General features: G+C 41.2%; 1 protein-coding gene across 1 annotated transcript in view; it reads left to right on the top strand.

Annotated features, from left to right (window-relative positions):
* LOC117511462 (copine-5-like) overlaps positions 1–26348 on the top strand; it is a gene marked incomplete at its 5' end in the record, with an annotated part of 243000 nt that overhangs the window by 194468 nt on the left and 22184 nt on the right. Inside the window, one exon of the mRNA XM_034171485.1 lies at positions 1661–1724. Coding sequence (XP_034027376.1) covers positions 1661–1724 — 64 coding nt within the window. The remainder of the gene's footprint in view (positions 1–1660; positions 1725–26348) is intronic.

Here is a 26348-nt window from a genome sequence, read left to right as displayed (position 1 = left end):
TGATTTTCCGGTACTTTATACAACACTGGTTACATCTAACACCAAATTTAGACTTCCTCAATAATTACAGATTATTATCTATTCAGTGTGCGCTCTTCATACTCACTCGTCCTTCTCACTGAAAAGGCCACTCTCAGTAGTGCATGCCTAATGTAAAACACTGTTACTGTATTTGTGCGGGTTCTGGTTGCACTTGCATAGATTAGAAAAGGGTGGTGTCCATGCAGCGCTGATATTTAACCACACTCTGGATCTCATGTCCTGATTTGATAGCAGTATTAGCCATTAACTCCACCTGAGGGAGCAAATTTGACCTACGAGGTGAGCAGGGTTTACTGCCCTCATTTGCAAGGGCTTTAATGCCATTTTGAAGCATCATCAAACTGTATGTTGGCAACTTGGAGTCAAAAATTAATTATTCAAGGATAGTTTATTCATCCTGAGCTTGGTCTCCATGGAAGCAGACAGGAGTTGGGACTGAAGCGTGTCTGTCAGCTGATGGCATGAAAGCAGTGGTTTGGGTTCGATGTTCTGTGGACTTACCTTGATTGATAATGCATGGCCTGTAACGTAAAGTGCAAGTCCATTTTTGTCATGTCTGCCCTCACATTGTTGTTTGCACAGCACGAGATCTCAGCACAATTCACAGCAGAGCAAAGGGGTTCAACAAAGTCATTTCATTACTCATGGGCATGTTATGGACACAAGATATAATCAGCTAATCAGGCTAAACTACATACCACTACATACCCACCCAGCAAACACTTTATGCACTGGAAAAGCCATAATACCATGTAGTGGTATTTTGTACCACTATACATATTCCACTGTCATTGTAAATAATACAGGCTTCTTCTGCTCTCATCAAAGGCTGCTTGTCATTTGGCGGTGTGGATTCCCGTGGCACTGTCAGTCAGATCAAGTGTCACAGCTTGATGAGGATCTGTAGCAAGTCTGACCTGCTAATGACGGGTCTCCAGCAAGGGCCACAGCAAGTTTCTGGTGTAATTTCCTTCTTCATCCAGAGAGATAACAGGAGTATCAGCAGCTGGGGTGATACAGTATGATTGGAAAATAGATAAGCTGTTGTGCTCTGTGCTGCCTCTGCTTTCTCACAGTTTCAGAGGTGGTAAAATTGGATAAATATATACATAAAATCTAATTTTGTCCCACTTCAGAAGATACAGCCAAATAATATTTAAGCCACTTGCTTGAAGTGTTTCTGTCTCTGTTTGTTAGTGATGGTGAATTGGATAAATGATACAGGGAAGCCATGTAGGAATACAATATAACACATTCACGCTGCCAGCGCCGCTTATGCTGCGATATGTCACGAAGATCAGGCACAGGAATTGGAGGTAAACAAAAGCAGACCTGCAGAGCTTAAAGTCTTAATGTGGTGTTTGTCAGGGAGAAAACTGCTGAGCTCCTCTGGGTGTCGTCCATTGTACTCCAAAAACCACAGTCATTATCATTATGGTAGCATAATTTACTGCATGCAATAATGCACTGTGCACTTTAGTGACTTCACTTTGCACAGCTTCTTTGAATTGTGTGGGTCTAATTCTGTCTACACTAACTTTGCTGCAAAAATTTCTAATGCAGGTATAAAGTATTTTTATACGCACATCCTGAATGATTCTATCTTCTTTCTTCACAGTGGTATACCTGGGAAGAAATGTGGGACCATTATCTTGTCTGCTGAGGAGCTGGGCAACTGTAGAGTAAGTCTAAAATGTTAATTGGACTAATGCAGTTTTTCTTTGATTTGATGTTTTTTTAAAGTTCAATCAAGGTAGATATATGCAGATCACCGGGTGCAAGGCTACTGCAGTGAACATAAAACAAAAAAATAATAAAAAAGTCTGCACACTTACTCCTTTGTTACTTCCTTTAATGTGACAATGTTTCGATCCCACTGGATCTTCCTATGATCTTCTTCTGGTCAAACACCAGAGGAAGATCAGAGGAAGGTCCAGTGGGATCGAAACATTGTCACATTAAAGGAAGTAACAAAGGAGTAAGTGTTCAGGCTTTTTGATTATTTTTATGTTTTTTTAAAGTGCAATGAAAATTACTTTACGAGTATTTTCTGGACTGTAAGTTATGTCAGAGTGTTTGTCGCATCTATTTAAAAATGCATCATTAAAGGCTCCTTCACACATAACACGATAGAAGCTGACTGGTGCATGAAGTAGGAATCACATACCACTCATGAAAAATCGGAGCCACCTTGAACGCCTCGTACAGCTGTCAACACAACCATTTGTGCACAACAGCGGCTGAAAGAGAGCGAGTGCCCGTTCAACCCCCTCATGGCAGGTGTTGGCTAAATTCCAGGTGCCATACATGAACACCCAACACCACTTGCTGGGCGAGGCTATTCCCGCTCCCGGCACAATAGTGGAGTGCAGATGACCACATTCGAGCTGTCTGTGAAAATTGTCAAAGTGCCACACGAATGTGCCATTACTATGCGACATAAATGTCAAGTAAGTGTGCCCCCCAACACATGTGGCGTGTGTGTGTGTGTGTATGTGTATGTGTGTGTGTCAAGGTGCCTCATAGCGCCTCATAGCTGATCACCGGCCAACCACTCACTGACAGCTGGAAATGATGGCTCAGTGTATGTGACGTGTTAAATTAAAAACAGAGAACACAGCCAGGACAAATATATACAGTAGTGTTCAGAATAATAGTAGTGCTATGTGACTAAAAAGTTTAATCCAGGTTTTGAGTATATTTCTTACTAGCTGGGGTACCCGGCATTGCCCAGGTTAACCTGTTTAAAGGAGACCTGCATTGAAATAAATGTGGTCAGATTTCAGAAAAGAAATAGCTGATATGTATTTATAAGACCCTTGTGAATGCAGTAAAGTAAATCTGTAAGCCCAAATTTGTAATTCAGCGGAGAAATATTCGTTTAAAAATGACAAATTTTCAGCTAACATTTAGCCCTCTGTGAAAACAGTTTGTACATCCGGATCATTTCCATGACGTGGTGACAAGACGACGCGTTCCCGCCTTCAGTCCGATCCCGCATTGAAATTGATTTTATCTCTTAGTAATGTTACTGTTATACACATCCTGGTTTCAACATCCAAAAGTAAGCTGCAATGATTGTGATATACAGCTCTGCTTGCTCAGATCCGGGGATCAGATCAGCGGCGGCATCGACAGCGGGCGACATTATTCCCCGACGCCTCGCTCTCACTGCCCCCGATACGCTTACCGAGTGCATGCGCTCGTTAAATTCCACCACGGCACTCACACCCCGTGTCTGCTGTGCAGCCAGCACCACCTCTCTGTCTACTGAATGGAGTTGCAGCCAACTTGGCACAAGTCCAGAGACTACTCTCGCCATTTTAATGCAGAGCGCGCGGTGACACCTGTTGCTCGCAAGGACAGACTTCTTGCTGCAAAATCCGCAGTGCCGCACGTCTTGGTAATTGGAGCCGCAGAGCTCCGTGGCCGCTGAGAGAGGTTTATATATTTTTAATGACTTGAATTCTTTGCGGGTCTCGCCTCCGTAGCCCACGATGGTACACGGGAGATGAAAGACAGTAGATTTTCAATGCGACACCACTCAATCAAACGGGCGTATGAAAAAGTCCACAAAAATAATTTTCAAGCACAAATAAAAGAAATGTGTACTCACCAAGCGTACCGCAAGACAATATGAAGTTTTAAAAAGTAGATCCTTCCGTATAAGACAAGAAAATGGTGTAGATGCAAACTGACGTTAATCCACAAATTACAGTTGGCGCGCGCAATGCATGCTGGGAGAGGGTCTTGTCCCTGACATCTCGGCAGCGTCCATGATAAGAGGGACAATTTGCGGAGGGCTAAATGTTAGCTGTAAATTTGTCATTTTCAAATGAAGATTTCTCCGTTGAATGACAGATCTGGGCTTGCAGATTTACTTTACTACATTCAGAAGGATCTTATGTGTAAATATGTCATTTTTTGGTCCAAAGATCTGACTGCATTTATTTCAATGCAGGTCTACTTTAAGATATAATCTACAAAATATTCCAAAGTTTATATTTTGTCATAATTGTAGATATCTTATAAGTATATATGTAGTCCGAATAGGCAAAGGTTTGAACTAAAAACCTAAAATAGGTGGAATCCCCAAACCAAGAGAGAAAACTGAATTTTGCTGCATGCAAGAAACAACAATGAAGTTCTTCAGACTTTATATTGCAGATCAAGTATGCTCTTAATCATTAATCAGAATTGATGTTATGACCTTTATAATTGTTGATACATTGCAAATCTACAAGGTCTGTTAGAAAAGTATCTGACCTTTATATTTTTTTTAAAAACTATATGGATTTGAATCATGTGCGCTTGCATCAGACAAGCTTGAACCTTCGTGCGCATGCGTGAGTTTTTTCACGCCTGTCGGTTGCGTCATTCGCCTGTGGGCAGGCTTTGAGTGAGCACTGGTCCACCCCCCTCGTCGGATTTTCATTGTCAGGGAAATGGCTGAGAGGCTGTCGCTTTGCTCCATGAAATGTTTTTCAGAAACTGTTAGAGACAGCCAGTTGGAAACCATTCGAAAGATTCAGATGGATTTCGGTGAAGATTCTGTCAGCGTCACACGGATTAAGGACCATTAAAACTGGATTAAAAACGACCAACGGCGGCGGAGGGCGCACCGTGCCCCGAGCGGCCATCGACAGGCTGGAACGAGCAGATCACTTCCAAATTTAAGGCTCTGTTGATGCAGGACGTCGTGTGACTAGCAGAGAAGTTTCAGAAGAGGTCGGGATCAGCACTTTATTGGCACATTGCACTGTTAAAGGAGATTTTGTAAAGAAAGACGTGCAGACGGATTGGCACGTCAAGACGCAGCTGCTCATGGCGCTGGACAAACAACACCTCCGTGTTGGAAGTCTCACAGGACAAGTTGGAACATTCCCAGCTCTTAAACAATTTCTCGGATACTCACTCGACTGAAAAGCCACCGAAAGCCGTCTGAATCTTACGAATGGTTTCCAACACAGAGGTGTGTTTTTGTTGAGTGTTTTTTTGTGGGGTGCGTCGGCTCCGTGCCGACGCGCGAAATCCTCCGCACGTCTTTCATTACAAAATCTCCTGTAACAGTGGAATGTGCCACAAAAGTGCTATGTCACACGATGTCCCGGATCAACACAGCGTTCAGATAAGAAATGATCTGGTCGTTCTAGCCTGTGGATGGCAACTTGGTGCGCCGCGCACCCTCCGCCGCTGTGGGCCATCTTTAAAAAGAGAGCCTGTTCCAGACAGACAGAAAGACAAAAGTAGCCATTTATGTATATAGATTGTTACATGGGAAAGAAGGTACCAGTAGATTCAGTAGATTCTCATAAATCCAACAAGAACAAGCATTCATGATATGCACACTCTTAAGGCTATGAAATTGGGCTATTAGTAAAAAAAAAAAAAAAAAAAAAAGTAGAAAGGGGGTGTTCACAATAATAGTGTGGCATTCAGTCAGTGAGTTCGTCAATTTTGTGGAACAAACAGGTGTTAATCAGGTGTCCCCTATTTAAGGATGAAGCCAGCACCTGTTGAACATGCTTTTCTCTTTGAAAGCCTGAGGAAAATGGGACGTTCAAGACATTGTTCAGAAGAACAGCGTAATTTGATTAAAAAGTTGATTGGAGAGGGGAAAACTTATACGCAGGCACAAAAAATTATAGGCTGTTCATCTACAATGATATCCAATGCTTTAAAATGGACAAAAAAAACAGAGACGCGTGGAAGAAAAAGGAAAACAACCATCAAAATGGATAGAAGAATAACCAGAATGGCAAAGGCTCACCCACTGATCAGCTCCAGGATGATCAAAGACAGTCTGGAGTTACCTGTAAGTGCTGTGACAGTTAGAAGACGCCTGTGTGAAGATAATTTATTTGCAAGAATCCCCCGCAAAGTCCCTCTGTTAAATAAAAGACGTGCAGAAGAGGTTACAATTTGCCAAAGAACACATCAACTGGCCTAAAGAGAAATGGAGGAATATTTTGTGGACTGATGAGCGTAAAACTGTTCTTTTTGAGTCCAATGGCCGCAGACAGTTTGTGAGAAGACCCCCAAACTGAATTCAAGCCACAGTTCACAGTGAGGACAGTGAAGCATGGTGGTGCAAGCATCATGATATGGACATGTTTCTCCTACTATGGTGTTGGGCCTATATATCGCATACCAGGTATCATGGATCAGTTTGGATATGTCAAAATACTTGAAGAGGTCATGTTGCCTCATGCTGAAGAGGACATGCCATTGAAATGGGTGTTTCAACAAGACAATGACCCCAAGCACACTAGTAAACAAGCAAAATCTTGGTTCCAAACCAACAAAATTAATGCCTCGCAGATGTTAAGAAATCATGAAAAACTGTGGTTATACAACTAAATACTATTTTAGTGATTCACAGGATTGCTAAAAAAGCAGTTTGAACATAATAGTTTTGAGTTTGTAGCATCAACAGCAGATGCTACTATTATTGTGAACACCCCCTTTTCTACTTTTTTTTACTAATAGCCCAATTTCATAGCCTTAAGAGTGTGCGTATCATGAATGCTTGGTCTTGTTGGATTTGTGAGAATCTATTGAATCTACTGGTGCCTTGTTTCCCATGTAACAATAAGAAATATACTCAAAACCTGGATTAATCTTTTTAGTCACATAGCACTACTATTATTCTGAACACTACTGCAAATAAATAATACAAAAACTACATAGTACATAATTATATAATAAATAACTAAAAATAAATATTCACAGGTCTAGTCGATATTTGGTACGTTGCTTAGGGTTTAGATCCTGTACAACCATGAAACTCTTTCTGGATTTAAGTCTTCTTCTTATACCTTGGTAATGGTATAGAGGATGTTTGGGTCTTGCTCTTGTAGAAACATCTGAGTCCTGGAGTGAACGTGTCGACAGATGGAAGGTGGTGCAATACCTGGTAGTCCATATAGTGGTGGAAAGGCTGTAGGTTTTCAGCACTCCCTGCATGCCAAGACCTTTCCCAGACCGGACAGCAGTATTCTGCTGCAGAATAGCATAATGCCAGTGGAGTGGAATGCAAGGTATAGGTATCAGCTCCCCAGATGAGAGTTGTTACATTGCTGAGGAGATTGTTTCTTGAAGCGATCTTCTCCATAAGTTTCCTAATTTACCATGAATTTTGAGTAATGACTGAAAGAATAAGATCATGGATACAAGCGGCAGAAATGAGATTCAGCCCTCAAGTATCTGGGTTTACACTCCTGTACAGGATGAGAAGTTCGACTATCCAGGAGGGACTCGGAGTAGAACTGCAGCTTCTTTGCATTGAAGGGAGCCAGCTGAGGTGGTTTGGGTATCTGGTGAGGATGCCCCTGGTTGTCTCCCTAGGGAGTTCTTCTAGATACGTCCAACGTGGAGGAGGCCCTGGAGAAGACCCAGCACATGCTGGTGGGATTATATTTTTCAGGTTGCTTGGGAACGCCACAGGACTTGGCCGAAGATAGGGAAGTGCGGGAAGAGCTGCTTGGTCTGCTGCCACCACGACCCGGACCTGGAAAAGCGAGAGAGAGAGATAACAATATAACTCAAAAGAGTTTTATTTGATTTGGGACAAACGTAGTTGAATGACTGAGGGCTCAAATAGTACAAAGAAATTTGAGTGAGAGAAAAATAATTTAAATCTCAAAATCACAGTTCAAGGTCAACTTTAAGGTTTTAGCCAAATTTTCATATGTAGGGGATATCAAGAATGGTCATTTTGAGGGATACAACTAGGTTACTGTTAAACACTAGTATGAAGTCATATATCATCATTGTATTACCTTTGACCTTTGGTGGCCTTGAAAGGTCAAACTCAAGCTCATAGCTGCTTATTATGACACATCATTACCTTACTTCAAATGCATACATTTAAATGAATCATGAAATGAATGATGAAAATGAGAAGCATTGACGGCTGGTGAAAAAAAATCTTGGTGGGGCTGGTGTGCCAATAGATTTCCCCGCCTAGTCCAGTACAGGCATTCAAATGAACTGTTGGAAAATTACTACAATTCCACAATAATCATTCAATGTCCTTCTCAAAATAATCAGTTTCACAGATAAAGTTAACCATTTACAGCTATATTAGGCCTTATTTATACTTTGGAAAGGAACCGTATCAAATACAACACTCAAGTTCTTGATCAAGGAACATTTTACCATTTGACACCAATTACACACATAGTACACCAAACTGTACTGCACTGCCATTATCTTCAGACAAACAGATCCTGGGTTTCACAGTGACACCCCCTTAACAGAATAGAGAAAAAAAAAAAAAAAAAAAAAAAAAAAAATATATATATATATAGATATATATATATATATATATATAATATATATATATATATATATATATATATATATATATATATATATATATATATATATATATATATATATATATATATATATATATATATATATATAAATTTAGACTCTTTCAAAATATGGACAAATTCCTCACTTGACAGAAGAACATTATGTACATACAACAATGTTCACACCACCTTCCAAAAGAGAGAGAGAGAGAGAGACAGAGAGAGAGCGAGAGAGAGAGGTGGTGTGAGTGTGTGTGTGCATGAGAGAGAGAGAAAGAGAGCGAGAGAGAGAGGTGGTGTGAGTGTGTGTGTGCATGAGAGAGAGAGAAAAAGAGCGAGAGAGAGAGAGGTGGTGTGAGTGTGTGTGTGCATGAGAGAGAGAGAAAAAGAGAGAGTGTGTGTGTGAATGAATGAGTTGGGGGGGTTCTAAGATGAGTGGAGGACTGAGTGATTGTATGAAAAGAGAGAGAGAGAGTGTGTGTGCATGAGAGAGAGAGAGAGTGGGGGGGTTCTAAGGTTAGTGTGGGACTGTGGCAAAATTAGAACAGTTGGACACAGGTTGACAAAGTAAACAGTTTGACTCTAAAACTTTAACTGCAACGTGTAATTTAGTCAGACTTCAGTGAAATAAGTTTAAAAAATGAAGAGCCGGGCTCTCGCGTTGTGAACACATCAGCCGGCACGGTGTGTCCATCGCATAGTGATCCACTGCAAATGTGATCTGCTGCAAATGTGATCTGTTTTTTTAATTATTACAATGTGGGCAAATCCTGCAGTGACACGTGCCTCACTGGGAGCGTCCCGCGGGGGTGATTTCCTGCACACCACGATATTCATCAGTGTTGGCGGTGCGCTGACGCACCAGTCAGCTGAAGCAATATGTTGTAATTTATTCACACGTGAGGACAGCATGCTGACATCCACACTTCACAGTACAGTTATGTGAGATCGTATCTTACAACCCGCTACAGGTGTTCCCCAACTATGACTTGCGAGCACAGATAAGTGAACAGGTGCACGTCGTAGGGGGACAAGCCCACCTCTGTCAGTGGACCTCGGCAGCTCACAGAACAAACAGGCTCACTCTGTGTTGCTTTGTTCTGTGATTTTAATTTTATGTATGTATTATTAATGTGTTTGTCCTGCATCTGTCTGATGTCTGTGTTGTAATGTAACACCTTGCGTGCACGGTCACGTCCAGCTATCAGTCTGCAGCAGCTGACAGGCGCTGTATGTCCACAGCAAAGCATATGAGCAAAGTGATCACAGAAGAATGAGTTCATGCCTTCACCCTTATGTGTTTTATTTAATTTCCACTCTTTTCTAAACTACAATTCACTTGGTGGAAGTGACATAAGCCCACAAGGCGGCTTCACACCATGCCACACGCTCAGACGCTGGCTGGTCCTCATGAGGGCGTGAGCACCCGGCCACACGTGCACTGCGTGTTCTCCAGCTGAGTTGCAGGACACAGCGGTCAGCTGCTCCAGCAGCGCTGGACAGCAACCGGACTCCGGGACCTTCAGCCACAGCTGACAATGTTGGATTCATGGTATGTGTGTGTGTGTGTGTTGGGGGGGGAGTAACGACACACTCCGCAAGCCATTTGTGTTGGGGAGCGGACAACGATGACAACGGCACACTCCACATGCCATTTGTGTGTGCGTGTGTGTGTCTGGTGGGGAGGGGGGTTCTGCACAGTTACACCCATGTGTGTTGCTAGGTTACACCACACTCGTGTAGTACTTAGACACTTTTCACAGTCAGGTCTAATGTGGTCGCCTGCTGTCTACTATCATACCAGAAGTGCAAATAGCCCCACATTTTCTAAGTGTCCAGCGAGTGGTGTTAGATGTTCGTGTATGACACCTGGAATTTGGCCGACACCTGCCAAGGGTGGCATCAAATGAGCACGCACAGGGCATTCGTTGCCTTTCAGCCGCTTGTGTCCGCAAATGGTTGTGGTGACAGGTGTACGAGTTGTTTGAGGCGGCTCTGATTTTTCACGAATGGCATGCAATTCCTCCTTCGTGCTCTAGATGGCCTCAATCATGTTATGTGTGAAGGGGCCCTTAGATTGGGGTCCTGTCCACAGGAGTTGTAGACTCTCATCTATTTCACACTATGGAATCCAGACATACTAAGTACCTGCACCAAAGGGCCCCTGGGCCTGTATCGGTCATATTTACTTTCTTTATGATTAATTTAAAGGGCAGAGGAAAATGTCTTTACATTTATATTGCAGCTCTCTTGTTGCTTGGTGTAGGTATGATGGATGATGAATACACAGAACCATATATTATGGAATCCCAGACTCACAAAGAATTAATTTGCATTAATCATGTCAAACATTCCTTCCCTGGTTCTCAAGACCAGGCACCTAAGTGGCTCTACTGTACTCTTCTACTCTTCTATTTTACTCTTCCTTTTTAGACATTTAGATATATCTTAGTATACTACCATAGTTCCATCTTAGAATTGGAATATAATGTATAAGATATACCTTACTGAATTTTCATGTAAGGTATGGGTGTTAAAGTCCTTCAGTATCTCTTCCAGTTCTACTTGTATTTGTTGTACCTCCCTGAAGGATATAATATGTTTACTGGAGTTCTGGGAGAAATAATTATAAATGATTCTGGCCAAAGCAGAGTTTATTCAATTGAGAAGCAGATCTGAATCAGACATCTGGGTTGAATCCAACCCTTCTCAAACCTAATCAACTGTATCCTGACTAAAGGCCCAACCCTTTACAACATAGGTGAACTGGGGTGCTACCACTCAGGGTCCCACTGAACTACAAGGTGTGTTTGAAGAACATACCACTGAATAAATTCTGAGATATCTTCAAGCCTCTGCAAAGGTACGAGAGCCGATTGAGAAGTTTTGAGCCTGACCCAGAAAAAGTAGGGCATGGTTCTCCATCTTTTGCATTTTGCGAAACCAACATTTTTCAGCATTGCACCCAGTGAGTCAAAATTTCACATTCTCGAGAAATGTCAGTTTTTCAGAATGCAAAAGATGGAAAACCACACCCTGCTTTTTCTGGGTCAGGCTCAAATCTTTTCAATCAACCCTTGTATGTACTCTGAATATCCTCCAATGCATCCACATTTAGAAATAACTTGTCTGACTTAATCTATAGAATGAATTAGTAGTCACAAACCTTTGGCAATGGGTTTCATTTTGTCATTGCTGCTCGATCTGCTGAAGCTCTAAATCCTTGCAATTTTTATTTATTTATTAATTTTTTTTGGCCACTGTGGTGTGCATGAAACAATATGTACCGTATACTCAAGTAGTACAGCTCTGAAATCAGGTCCCATGTATCACCTCACCCGGAGCATAAATCTGCCGTAAAACCAGTATAAATCACTTTGAGCATAGCATAGTGTCTCCGACCACTTCAGGCACAAATTCTATAGCCCAACTGATGATTGATACATTAAGTAATAATTAGTTATCTATCACATTCTTTTAATCCATCATCACTGTACACAAAGCTGACAAACTCACCTTTACCCTGAGTTAAGGATTTTCACCAGGAGTGTCAGTGTGCGAGGGTTTCCTGATGGACTAACAGACAAACTCTGGAAAATTGGGATCATTGTGCCGTAGAGTAATTAATCCAGAGTGTGTTCCAATCGTAGCTAGTGCCCCATCAGTTGTCGTAGTGACTATCTTAAAGACAGGAATATTACTGTCACACACATACCATTTAAAATCTCTAAATATCCTGGCCTGAGGTCCTTCACTTATAAATTCTGTTAAACCCATCCTCACAAATGTCATCAGCTTTGCAGTATCCATTGTATCAACTTGCTGAGAAATGTCCTATGACAGTAACTCTATCCTTCTTTTCACAGTCACTGGTCCAATGAATTTGCATTTTGGACCTCATATTTATTTCTATGGGTTCTGAATAAAGTGTCTGCAGTGACTGACATTACCTCCTTGAACACTTCTCGATCACAAAATGGTTTCTTGTCATTACTCAAAAGATGACTCACAAGAAAAAAGTCTCAGCTGCAGCTTTATTTTGGTCCAGTGATGTGGTAAAATGTTGCTGCTGGCCCTTTGGAATGTAGCTTTTTGTCCTTTTCCTTTTAAAACCAAAGCAGCAGTGAAGTAGGGAAATTTTGTCAACAGCTGGAAATGCAGCAGACACTGGGCCCTATTTTGACAATGGATATAAAAATGAGCTGTGCAGAAGGCGCAAGCCCATGTGATGCATATTTTGATTGCAAGTGGTATTGTTATTTAGAGGATGAAGGTTCTGGCCGTAAAAGTGACAAATGTGTCGAGGAGAAAGTACAATTGACGCTTGCACTGAGGTTAGCACTGCTTTGCAGCAGATGGAAAATATGGTCCCCAGATCCACTTATCTAATTGGATATTACTTTCTCTGTAATATACAACACCTTTTGTGTCTGGACTTGGACTTGTGTGACTTACACAATCAAGGTATTGTTCATACTTTAGTTCTTATCCATAAATTATTTGTAAACAGATATAAATGTTTTGTTCTCAGTAAATAATCCCATTTTAAAGGGACTTATAAATTCATTTTTATACTTCAGGAATTATGCATTTTATACTGAATTAATTATGCATTAACCATTTCGTAATGAAGTATTTTCCCTTTTATTAACAGCTGTTAAGGAATTAATAAGAGCAGTTAGAAAGTGAAAGGAAATAAACTATTTATACCTACACTTATGCATGACTTTATCAATGTAACTAGTGCATTGCCTGTGGGGATCCATGGGCTGTAGATTGGGTAGTGTTTATAAAATAGGTAGCTGACATTTTTCAAGGGTGGTAATATCAGTTAAGTTGTTCACCAATGAATATGGCTTTATACACCCTGAAGAAAACCATACACCCTGAGGCCTATAAATGATAAATGTTGTATGGTTTTCTGAAGGGTGTAAATTCCATATTCATTGGTAAACAACTTGATAACGATGTTATCATATACCTATAAATGATAAATGTTGTATGGTTTTCTGCAGGGTGTAAAAAGCCATATTCATTGGTAAACAACTTGATAACGATTTTATCATATATCTATAAATGATAAATGTTGTATGGTTTTATGAAGTGTGTAAAAAGCCATATTCATTGGTGAACAACTTGATAACGATTTTATCATATACAGCGGTCCCTCATTTATCGCGGGAGTTACGTTCTAAAAATAACCCACGATAGGCGAAATCTGCAAAGTAGTCAGCGTTATTTTTTTTACAATTATTATAGATGTTTTAAGGCTGTAAAACCCGTCACTACACACTTTATACACTTTTCTCAAACAGGCATTAACATTTTCTCACTTTTCTCTCCTGTGTAAACACTCAAAGTTCAAACCTTAGTAGAAAAAAAAAAATAGAATGTTTTCCTATAAATAATTATGATGGCTTTTAGAACTAATGAATTTAATTTTAACGATCAACCTACAAGGTTGGACACGTAAGAAATCATTAATAGTGACTCACCAGTATTTCACAGTTCCTCTGACCGCACCTCTTTGTCGTGGCACCGCTCCGCTGTCCGGATTGGCTGATTACTCGGGTGGTATGAAAAATATTACCCGTCCGCGAAAAGGATGTATTGCTTTTTATTCTTTAGTGTTTTATCCAATCATATTGGTGTATCATTTATAGGTATATGATAATGAATTATGCAAAGTTTCTATAATGATTTGTAATGGCATGTGAGTCCAGAATGTTTTAAGAACCTTATACCTCAGACTTCAACAGGTTTTAGAGGAAAAACCCTTTTATTTCCTGTTAATTACATAATTATTTAATGTTAATTGACTCTCTGAATGTATATAGAAATTGTTTAGGTTCTTGTTATCCTATACACACTATCATTATTATTATTAGCACTCACATGCGCCACTATTCAAACCAAATCTACCCTCAGTGTTCATGCAGCCTCATAGCAGGTGCAACTCTCCTGCAGAACAGTATTCTGATGCAATTTATGTGAAGGGTAAAAAATGAAAACAACCTGGTAAATCTTCCACCTCTGATGTCTGAATAAGTCTTTCAAAGGGTGCCATACAGCAGCAAACCTGAGGTTCAAGGCCAAATCTCCTATTTCTCCTCACATCTCTTGGTTACTGATAAGCAGCAATGGTGCCACATACAAAACAAAGCATTGTTTCCACATCCACTCCTGTTTTGCAGAGAAATTAGTTTGATTATCCTCATGAAAAATTTGAAGTGAAACATGTGAAAAGCAATGCGCACGTTTACAACATACATAAACATACACGTTTGTATATATCCAATTTATTAGCTGTGATCATATGACTGAAAAAAGCATATATTCCTGTTATTATTACTGGTATTCTGGCCCTAAGTCTAACCCAAATGTGCATTAGTGAATACCAAGTGTGAAATGTGTGTTACGCATGCGCGTGGAACTGCACAGGATTATGTATGAAATATTGTGCTTAGCATTTTGTGTGGTATTGTGCAAAACACTTCATGAGTACTGGTCCATTGAATTGTTATAGGCTGTGGTTGCAAAAATACCAATAAACTGTGATAAATCCATTGACCTGCAGAAAAACTGAACACACATGCACAGTGTCTGCGCCATGCACGCACACACACAAAACTGCTTCTATGCCCACAACACCAGAGCTTATAAACTAACAGGCGCATTGACTGTTATGCGTTTAATACAGTACAAGTACCACTCATAACAAATTATACTATTAGACCACCTTTAGCTTGACAGGATATACATCAAATTAAAGGGTAAACAAAGTCAGTTATGCCAGATCACAAATTGTATTCATAATTATAATTATGCGTACAGCACAGAAACACAGTCACAGTTAGAAAAGTGTAAACAATACCACTTTTAAATAGCATTGTATATACTAGTAAAGCAGAACAGGCTCAAGGTTGGGTACAGAGGATTTATGAACTCAGAACACTGAAGCTGCCTACTGTGGGTGCAGAATCTTTACATTACAGAAGTACACGACTCTTTAGCAAGTGTGCAACATTGCATGTTTGTGATTGGTTAAAACATTAATGTTGAAAAAGAGTTTTCACACATGGCAGTGGAGGCATTAAATGTGACAGACCTTCAAAGCCAACCGCACACTCGGCATGGCCGTCAGTACTTTGTGTAGTTCTGACAGGAGCCTTTTAACAGTCCACTTTTCTTCACTGTTGGTTGTAAGTGTGGAGATGTACAGCACATTCCACCTCCATAACGACAGCATTTGTCAAGTCCATGATTGGCTTTATTACCCTGACATCTAAAAATATCTCTCCCACTTGATTGAGTGTTTTAAGTTCACTGGCCAGCGCGATGTTACACTCACTGAAGCCGACTCTATCTCTCCAAGTACGTGATGCAAGGCACTGAAATAGAGTCTCTGTAGTTTGTTTTGTCGCAGGCCTTGGCTCCTGTAGTTTCTTCAACAAAATGTAACTCCACGTTTTTACTGCCTTGGCGTCGGCACTTACTCTGACCCAGTGTGCAGAATCCTTTTTCATTTGATAGTTTGACCACACAATCTACAGCACTTGACACAGGAGGTGCGGATGAACCAGTTAAATGGTCCATCACCTGTCCTTGGAGCAAATGATCATTGTGGTCCAGCAGTGTAAGGACCTACATGTATAACAAGAATATGTAATGGCCATATTTTCCAGAATATAGTGTGGGAGGCCCTGTACGAGGTCTGTCCAAAAAGTAACAGACCTTTTTATTTTTTTCAAAAACTATATGGATTTGAATCACGTGTGATTGCATCAGCCAGGCTTGAACCTTCGTGCGCATGCGTGAGTTTTTCCACGCCTGTCGGTTGCGTCATTCGCCTGTGGGCAGGCTTTGAGTGAGCACTGGTCCACCCCTCCCGTCAGATTTCTTTTGTCTGAGAACTTGCTGAGAGACTGCCGCTTTGCTCCATGAAATATTTTTCAGAAACTGTTAGAGACAGGCAGTTGGAAACCATTCGATAGATTCAGTTGGATATCGGTGAAGATTCTGTCGGTGTCACGCAGATTATGGACTGTTAAAACCTTTTTAAAGATGGCCCACAGTGGCGGAGGGCATGTGGCGCACCGAGCGGCCATTCGACAGGCTGGATCGACCAGATCATTTCTAAACTGAACACTGTGTTGATCCGGGACATCATGTGACTACCACAGAAATGGCAACAGAGCTGGACATAACACTTTACAGCACATTCCACTGTTACAGGAGATTTTGTAATGAAAGACGCGCGGAGGATTTCGCGCATTGGCACGAAGCAGCTCAGGACGCGCAGCAAAAAAATACCTGTGTTGGAAACCATTCAGAAGATTCAGACGGCTTTCGATGGCTTTCAGTCGAGTGAGTATCCGAGAAATTGTGTAACAACTGGACATGTCCCAACATGTCCTGTGAGACTTCCAACTTCCTGTGAGTGCAATGGTACCAATTTTATGGAACCAAATTTGCACTCCAATTGGAACCAAATTGCACTATAAATGGAACCAAATTGCACTCTAAATGAAACCAAATTGCACTGTAAATGAAACCAAATTGCACTCTAAATGGAACCAAATTTGCACTCTAAATGGAACCAAATTTGCACTCTAAATGGAACCAAATTTGCACTCCAAATGGAACCAAATTTGCACTCCAAATGGAACCAAATTGCACTCTAAATGGAACCAAATTGCACTCTAAATGGAACCAAATTGCACTCCAAATGGAACCAAATTGCACTCCAAATGGAACCAAATTGCACTCCAAATGGAACCAAATTTGCACTCTAAATGGAACCAAATTTCCACTCCAAATGGAACCAAATTTGCACTCCAAATGGAACCCCATTTGCACTCCAAATGGAACCCCATTTGCACTCCAAATGGAACCCCATTTGCACTCCAAATGGAACCCCATTTGCACTCCAAATGGAACCCCATTTGCACTCCAAATGGAACCCCATTTGCACTCCAAATGGAACCCCATTTGCACTCCAAATGGAACCCCATTTGCACTCTAAATGGAACCAAATTGCACTCTACGAGGTCTGTGAGAAAAGTATCCGACCTTTTTATTTTATGCAAAAATATATGGATTTGATTCATATGTTTTTACGTCAGCCAAGCTTGAACCTTCGTGCGTATGCATGAGTTTTTTCACACCTGTCGGTTGCGTCATTTGCCTGTGGGCAGGCTTTGAGTGAGCACTGGTCCACCCCTCTCGTCGTTTTTTCATTGCGAGGAAATGGCGGAATGATTTGGGCTTTGTTCCATCAGAATTTTTTCAGAAACTGTTAGAGACAGGCAGCTGGAAACCATGCGGCGCGCCGTGCGCCATTGTGGACCGTCTATCTCGGGGACATGTCTATCTCGGCTTTCAGTGGCTTACCAGTCGAGTGAGTATAAGAGAAATTGTGGAGAGCTGGGCATGTCCCAACTTGTCCTCTGACACTCCAAAATGGAGGTGTTCTTTGTCTCGCTCCATCAGCGAATCCATTGTGATGCGTGAAGCCTCCGCGCAGCTTTCCATGACAAAATCTCTTGTTAAAAGTGAAATCTGCCAGAAAATGGCTGATGTCCAGCTCTTGTGATAACCAGAGAAATTGCACACAATGGTCCCGGATCCATACAGCGATCCGTTTAGAAATGAAATGGTCATTTCTGCCTGTCGATTGCGGCTTGGAGCGCGGCGCACCGTGCGCCATTGTGGGTTGTCCTTAAAGCAGTAGTAACACTCCTTAATCTCTGTGAAGCCCATAAAATTTTCACCGAAAGCCATGTGAATTTTCCGAATGGTTTCCAGCTGCCTGTCTCTAACAGTTTCTGAAAAAATTCTGATGGAACAAAGCCCAAATCATTACACCATTTCCTCGCAATGAAAAAACGACGAGAGGGGTGGACCAGTGCTCACTCAAAGCCTGCCCACAGCCGAATGACGCAGCCGACAGGCGTGAAAAAACTCACGCATACGCACGAAGGTTCAAGCTTGGCTGACGTAAAAACATATGAATCAAATCCATATAGTTTTTGCATAAAATAAAAAGGTCGGATACTTTTCTCACAGACCTCGTAAATGCAATGCAACACAAATGGGATGAATAATCCATGTTACGTGACACACAAAGCACCAATCAAATGACAAGGATCCACTCAGCCGTATGTAATAAAAGAATAAATGTCAGTAATAAAAAGGACACAACAATACACAAAAATACCAAATTAAAGAGCTGATAATACAGAGAAAGGTGTGACGTATACACCAATGCAACTTATACATGGGTTTTTCTTCTTCGAGAAGCATTTCAGGTGCAACTTATACTCCATAAAATGGGTAACCATGGAAATAAAGACAGAAGCATAATGGCACAAACTATGCTGCAAAAAAATATTAAATGCATACCTTGGAACAAGCAGTGAACACTAAACTGTGGTCTGAAACCTCCCATAAAAATCGGATGGCCTCCATTTACAATTCTACTCCACAGCTCCCTGTAGCATCAATAGTTGTAACCCGTAAACCTGTAACAGTAGTCTACCAAGACATCATTTAAAATGGGTATGCTTAGATGATGTCATGGTAAAACAACCTTAACACGGCAAAGCGTGCTGCAGTTCTTCATAAATGCAGTATTACTTAAAAAGGAACTACGTAACTTGTACCTTAATTTTACAGTTTGGGAGTAATTGTAATTGTTAAATGGCTTGTTTTGGGGAGAATGTGGGCTCTCTCTCCCTCACCAAGGGTCTCTTTGCAGAAAACCACACTTGCAGCTTCAGGGACACTAATCCGGTGTCCTGTGAATCAGCGTCTTCGGTCTCGTGAGAAACAAGAACTGCTTCACAGTACTACAACAACACATATACGTCCCCATATGAGACACCAGTGAGCGAGTGGCTATAAGAACAAGCCAACAAGGGCTTTATTTCTCATATGTCTGTAATCACGACAGCCTGTGAAAAACTACACAAAACAAAACAAATAACCTTAAAAAGCAAGCAAACAAACAAACAAAAAACTTGTTAGAGGAAGAGAAAAACAACATAACAGAGCTAGGGGGTCACACACAGGCAGGGGTGGCTTGTTCATAAGGGGGATTTGGGTGATGCACTGCCAAATGGGAAAAGGAGGGATTTGTCTGAGTCTACGCTGTTACAGTGGTTATGAAACCATCAGATCTGCCTCTGAATGTCATTGTCCAGTCAGGTCCCACTCATTCTGATGTGTTTTCAGTCAGGTTGAAAATCGCTCCACACATCTCTTCCAGACTCTCATGCAAAATCAATATTTTTCACAAAACAGAGCTTTCAATGCAACCTTTATGGGTTCCGAGTGTGCACAGCACATTATGTGTTTACATCATATGCAACTGTGAAAAACGGGGCTGTGGCATCCATCATTGTTGCATTCAAACCCCTGAGAAGCTCGGAGGCTCGGACTCCGAGCTTAAGTGGATTTACCGACGAGACAGGCAGGAGGCTTTTTTTTTTCACTCTGCTGGATGTTTCTGCTGCTGAATGTTTTACCGTCACACAGAACATTTGATATTAGCATTTTTATTAGGTTATAATGGGTAACAAAATAATAACATAATTTACATTAATTAATTGCAGTGTTAATTTTTAGATGAAGGTTCGATGTCTGTGCCTTTGGACACTTTGCAGGGTGGTTTAAACAACAACACCAGATCAGAAGTTAATAGTTTTAAATAGCAGCAAGAAATTCACGCAGCAGCACAGCCACAGCGCACAGGTTTAGTTCATGTGGTTAAAACAGCCTTGTTAATGTTTGCTCATGCCGAATGAGACATGCAGGTAAAGAACACATTAAATACTGTTCATACCAAAGTTAACTTGCTTTAATAACTGTCATTATTTTATCTCAATTGTGGGAGTTTGTTCGTTTACCAATGCATTTGGCTTTAACAGTCGCTAATTATCAGTCACACTGAGCTCTGACAGGCTTAAAACTGTTTAAAAATATTTGATTCATGATGCTTGTCATCCAGATTTTAATGTGCATGACAGGCGAGAGTGGGAGGACACAAATGCAAGACTCACACAGGCAGCTCTTGATGTAGAACCGTTTTAATGTGGAAAGCGAGGGTTGGTACACGGATAGACAGTCCAAAAGGCTCAGCAGCACTACAAGGATCATAAGGCTAGTCGTGGTCGGGTCAGGCAGGCAGGAGGTCGAAAACACGATGAAGCAGGCAATACATTTGGCATCAGAAAAAACTTCATGACTGGATGAAATCATTTCTGCTAGGAAGAAAACAAAGGGTCAGAGTGGATGACACATTATCGGACTGGGCCAATGTCACCAGTGGTATACCACAAGGGTCGGTACTAGGCCCAGCACTATTTCTGATCTTCATAAATGATTTACCAGACACAGTTAAGTCCGCAACAGCTCTATTTGCCGATGACAGCAAGATCTTCGTGCCAGTTAAAGAACAAGCCGATATTGACTCCCTACAAGAAGACTTGAACAGCCTGTACTCATGGTCGTGCAAATGGCAGTTGCCATTTAACTTGTCAAAATGCAAAGTGATCCATTATGGCCGTTCAAACCCAAAAGCTTCTTACTCAGTTGGTGGTACTGCGATATCATCTGTTAGTGAAGAAAAAGACCTCGGTGTCTTGTTTGATGACACATTGACTTTCAGTGCCCACCACGATGCTGCAGTGGCTAAATCAAATGCAAGGCTGGGACTAATCAAGACGTTCATTCCACGACATGCAATCTACGACCTTTAAGAAGCTATACAAATCTCTAGTGAGGCCTATAGTTGAGTACTGCACAGTTGTTACCTACCCTGTGTACAGGCGAGATGAGGACAGGATTGAAAAAGTACAGAGACGTGCAACGAAGCTAGTTAAGGACCTGAAAACTCTGCCTTACACTGAACGTCTGCAAACACTTCACTTACCCACGCTAAAGTACAGGTGCAGAAGAGCTGACATTCTACAAGTGTATAGGAATCTTAATGGGATTGATGACCTTGAAGTGTCCCAGTTCTTCTCACTACAGACATCAGGCAGAACACGCTCTAATGGGTTCAAGATTTTCAAGCAACATTGCCAGACTAAACTTAGAGGCAACAGTTTTAGCCAGAGAGTAGTGGATCCATGGAATGCCCTGCCCACCGAAATTGTGACAGCTCCATCTTTGAACCATCTGAAATCGTCTCTCGAACGGCACTGGAAACGTGACTCAGACAAATGGACAGTTTAGTGACAATATATAATTATATACACTAAGACAGGTACTGGGTTTAACGAAATAGAGGATAACCAGTCAGTGACTGACAATCCTAACACTCAGTAAGTACTCAGTAAGTAAATACTAGAAAACACAAGGTCAAGAGCTGGAGAGAAGGCACTGGGCACATCAATCTGGCGAGGAACAAACACAGACAGTGAGCATATATACCCCCAGAAGCCAATCAGCAAATCCAGGACAGGTGTGCAAGGAAGGAACCAGAAACAGGGCGTGGCCAGAGACAGAGACAGCAACAGACACACCCCAACCAGAAAAGGAACACAAAGCAAAGCATACATAAACAAAAGAAAGATACCCAAACTGACTAAAAACAAAACAGAAAACCAACCCCACCATCAATCCCTGACAGATAATTAATAAATGGGTCATATTTTGCAAAATCTTCTTAAACATAACATCTCCAAAGTCCCACAAATGTTCTCCTGATTTAAGATGAATTTATGTCACAGCTTGTTTAACACCTCTGTGACATATGTAACAGAAATAACCCAGATCCTCTCATTTTACCTGAGAACACACACACACAAATCTATACAGTGCCTTTCCATCTGAAAATCACTAAGGGCCCTTGAGTAAAGTCCTTAATCCCCAGTTGCTCCCAGTGTGAATAAGTGGGTTAATTTATTGTGGGGCCACTTCATTTTGATTAACATTGTGCTTGTGAACATTCCTGGATGCAACTTTCTTCCATTGGGCTTGCAGTGAGTTTCAGTGACAGTTTTGTGACATATGTGCTCCTCAGCTCCGTAGAGAAGAATGCAACCTAAAACACTCACCAAAGTTACAAGTTGTCTTTTAACAGTTACACAAATGTCCCTGTCTTTCTCACCTTTTAGTTCAAAATGAAACAAAAACAGTGAGCCATACTGTACTGTCACTATTATCAAACACGTGTGATTACTGTACAAGTCACCAGCTAGCTAGGAGCTAATGATATGTTGGGGTTTATTCAAGTGTGAAGGACCTGGACTCCAAAAGGCTGGACACAAATGTGAGACTCACTCAGGTGCTTAGTGTGTAAAAAGACTTTTACTAAAGAACCAGGCAAAGGCAAGGGTACAAGGGTAGGCATGCCAAAATAAGCAACGGTATCCAAAATATGAGACAAGGTCGAGGTCAAAAACAGGCAACAGGTTCAGTACACAGCACGGAAAAAAGTCAAAATCAAGAAGAAAAGTACAGAGCTGGAATGAAGACACAAGGAACAGCAAACTGACAGGGGAATGGGGGAAAACAGGCAAACAAAAGGGACAAGACACACCCAGATCCCAACCACCAGACAATCCCCACATGACATTCAAGTATGCTTACTGAAACTGCTAACATGATTACACAACTTTACCAAAAAACCCAAAAAGGCAGAATATTAAAAGCCAAAAAAGAACACAAAATTTTTGAAGTACATGGAAGTAGCTGTTTAAGTGTATGGAATATGACATATGTAAATGAGATTTTCAATTGTGCTGGAATTTGCCTCAGCTATATTAGATATCTCACTCCTTTTTCATTATAAACCACACCTTCAGAAAACACCACATTCATAGAAAAAGTGGACAACATTGGTGACATACCTTTCACCATACCTGACATACCTTTCCATTTACTGAAGTATGACAGTTAAGGAAATAAAGAAATTGCATAAAAAGTATTTTTCTGAAATCTGGCCTATAACTTGTATTGTGCAGATATTTGTTGCCACGCAGTGATATTCCACTAACAACTCAGCTCAAAAAAACTCAAATTTTGTGTCACTCTCAAGTGCAGCTGAGTCCTTTCACTTATGTAGCTACGTAGTTACTTTCAATTATGTAGTTCAGTTATTATGGTTACAAAACTGTAACCAACCAGTCGATCACATAAAAAAAAAAATAAAAATAAAAAATAAAAAACTCACTGGACTCGAGAGGATTTAGTGCTGCTATAATAGACTGATCCAGCAGGTGGCAGCAATGCACCAACAAGGATGCTGGCTGCCGTTAAACACCAAAGTACAAGAACAGCTCTTCTTCTATGGTGGATAAGAAAAATTATAATTTTCATCCTGTATTCTTTTTTAATTTATTCTAATGACAAATCCATCTGTCTTATCTGCAATGTAAATGCGGCTTTACTGAAGAAGGGAATTTGGAGCAGCATTTCAGACAGTTCCCAAGAAATACGATGCTAACTTCTAATGCTAACACAGCTAAATCCCCTCTGCTTGCTTGAAAACTGCTGTGATGGCTGCTATATCACTGTATTACCTTACTAAGCCATATATATTGATTTATAACACAAAACTGTCAAAAGGGGCAATAAATATAAGTGTACAAATGATTGAATATGTCATCAAAGCAGTCCGTGTGAATGCTGTGCAGATCGCTGCTGCTGCTGCGTTCCATGGCCGTCGGAAATTACAGCATTTTTGCTTGGATTTTTTTATGTGGGTGGGGGTCTGCTTCACTGGCCTCAGGCACCTTATATAGGCCAGAATTAATCTTTTGTGTGGATACAATGAATTATTTTACCAAAAATAAAACAAAAACCACGCTCCTGCCACAAGCAACTGCTGAGTCTTCTGCCTGAAATTAAAGAATTTCTGAAATGTTCAAACCATGCTGAATATGCACAACTTTTGGATTTGAAAGTAAGTTTAAAAGCATATTATATACATGTGCTATCAAGCAGGCTGCAACAGTGTGACCTGCAGAACTTTCCACACATGGACACAGACTGAGAGTGCATGTTATAATGATCACGTGCAGAGCATCTTGTCAGAATTTGACAGGCGCGTCACTGACTTTGCATCCAAAGAGCCTGCTGTTAGTTTTCTCTGTTTTCCATTTGGGGAAAATATAGATGTGGACTGTATATCTTCCAAAGTTGCATCACTCTTCAACCTGGATCCTCACACTGAAAAATGACATTGAGCTCAAATCCAGAGCAACACATGACATGAATGTCCAAATCTGGAATCTAATGTAGACAGAGAATGCCTGAGTGCCTGCTTACAGCTGCACTCAGCTCCTACTGTCCGGACGATGATAGATGAGCGCCCTCCTCTTGGGCCAGAAGTCCCACTAAGGTAGGGAACAACTTTTCCAACCTGAGGCCAGTCCTAGGCCTAGTTGTGCTTATTCTTTTCCACTATGCACATTTACTTCAATCATGCATTATTACTATTAAAACCTGCCAGAAAATTGTGTTATTATATTGGTGCACAATGTTGGAGCTATGCTGTGGCGTTCCATATGGCTTAGTAGATCTCAGTACACTGTCAACTTTAAAAGTAGATCTTGGTTCAAATTACGTTGGGCACCCCTGGTGTAAGGCTTGTTTTGTCATGGTTTGTGTCATCTGGATGTAAACAGGATAAAATAAATAAGTTGTTTATGAGAGGTTTCCCACAAAAGCAGGATTGCGTGCCATTAGATTTCCACCAAGTCTCCCGCTAAAACATCATGAGATGACACTACACTATAGCGGCGCAAGATGGCAATATGACGGCGTGGCGTCGTTGTTCCATTGTCTGGGGAGAACCCTGTTTACCCTTACAAATCTACTTGGCCTAAACCATGGTAATTGAGTAACAGTAACGCAAATTCACCATGCTGACCCAACAAATTTACATTTAGGTGTACATTTACCTTTACAAACCAGCCCAGTCTCACGTTTTGTTTTTGTTTTTTTTTGTGCTCCCATCACGAAATGAGTCAAATTTTTGTGACAGGGTTTTTTTAAACTCACTATTCGTAACCCTACTCCTACCTCCAACCCTAACCTTAACCATAACCTAATCATACTCATACCCCTCACCCTAACCATAACCACCCCGACCCCCCCCCCACTTCTCTTTTAATTTCGCGCAGCCATCACAGAATGTATTAGAATGAATTTGTGCTGCCGTGATGAAAATGAGGCGCCTTTCATCACAATATCACGAGCCAATAGATTCATGTATATTTCGTGCTACTGAATCACAACTTGCCGTGAGACCAGGTTGTTACAAATCAAGTTGGCCTGAACCATGTCAACTAGGTAACAGTAATGCAAATTCATCATGTTGGCCCAACAAATTTACACTTAGTTCACACTAGAGCATGACATGGGAGTGGATTTTCACTCCCGTCCCATCCCACTCCCAGAAAAAAAATCTCATCCTGTCCCAATCCTGGACTGGAGTAAAAAAATAAATCCCATCCCGTCCCACTCCTGTAAAGATGACTCCCAATCCCATCCCACTCAAAATCAGTCCCACTCCCATCCCACTCCCATATGTCTCGCACTGTGATGATCAATCAGGGACTGAATATGTAGTGACGTGGAGATGTCTGGAGTTTGACTGAAGATGTGAACATGTCCTGTATCTGGTAGCAGCCTGTGAGCAGGACTTATGTCTCTTTTGTCCTTTATTTCACAATTATGACAGAGTTTTTGGAGCGAGCAGCAGCACCACAGCAAGCAGCAGAGTTTCTTTCTCTTTGTATTTTACGTGCTCGCACGAGCGAATCGTCTCTCTGTGATGATACTCACAGATGATACTCTCTGTATTGGGAGCTTTCCACAACAACTCGCTCCGTGTGATCAAGGTCCGTCATGTTAACTTGACTGACAACCGGAGCCGGTGAGCGGAATGGAAGTTCCTCCTATTTGATGAAGCACCGGGGCGAATTTTTGCAGCAAAAGCAGAACGACACACCGGGCGAAGGAGGTGCGCCC

This window comes from Thalassophryne amazonica, chromosome 6 (assembly GCF_902500255.1).
Source record: "Thalassophryne amazonica chromosome 6, fThaAma1.1, whole genome shotgun sequence".
Taxonomy (NCBI): domain Eukaryota; kingdom Metazoa; phylum Chordata; class Actinopteri; order Batrachoidiformes; family Batrachoididae; genus Thalassophryne; species Thalassophryne amazonica.
Note: the sequence above shows the minus strand (reverse complement) of the source record. Positions and strands in the feature narration are given on the sequence as shown.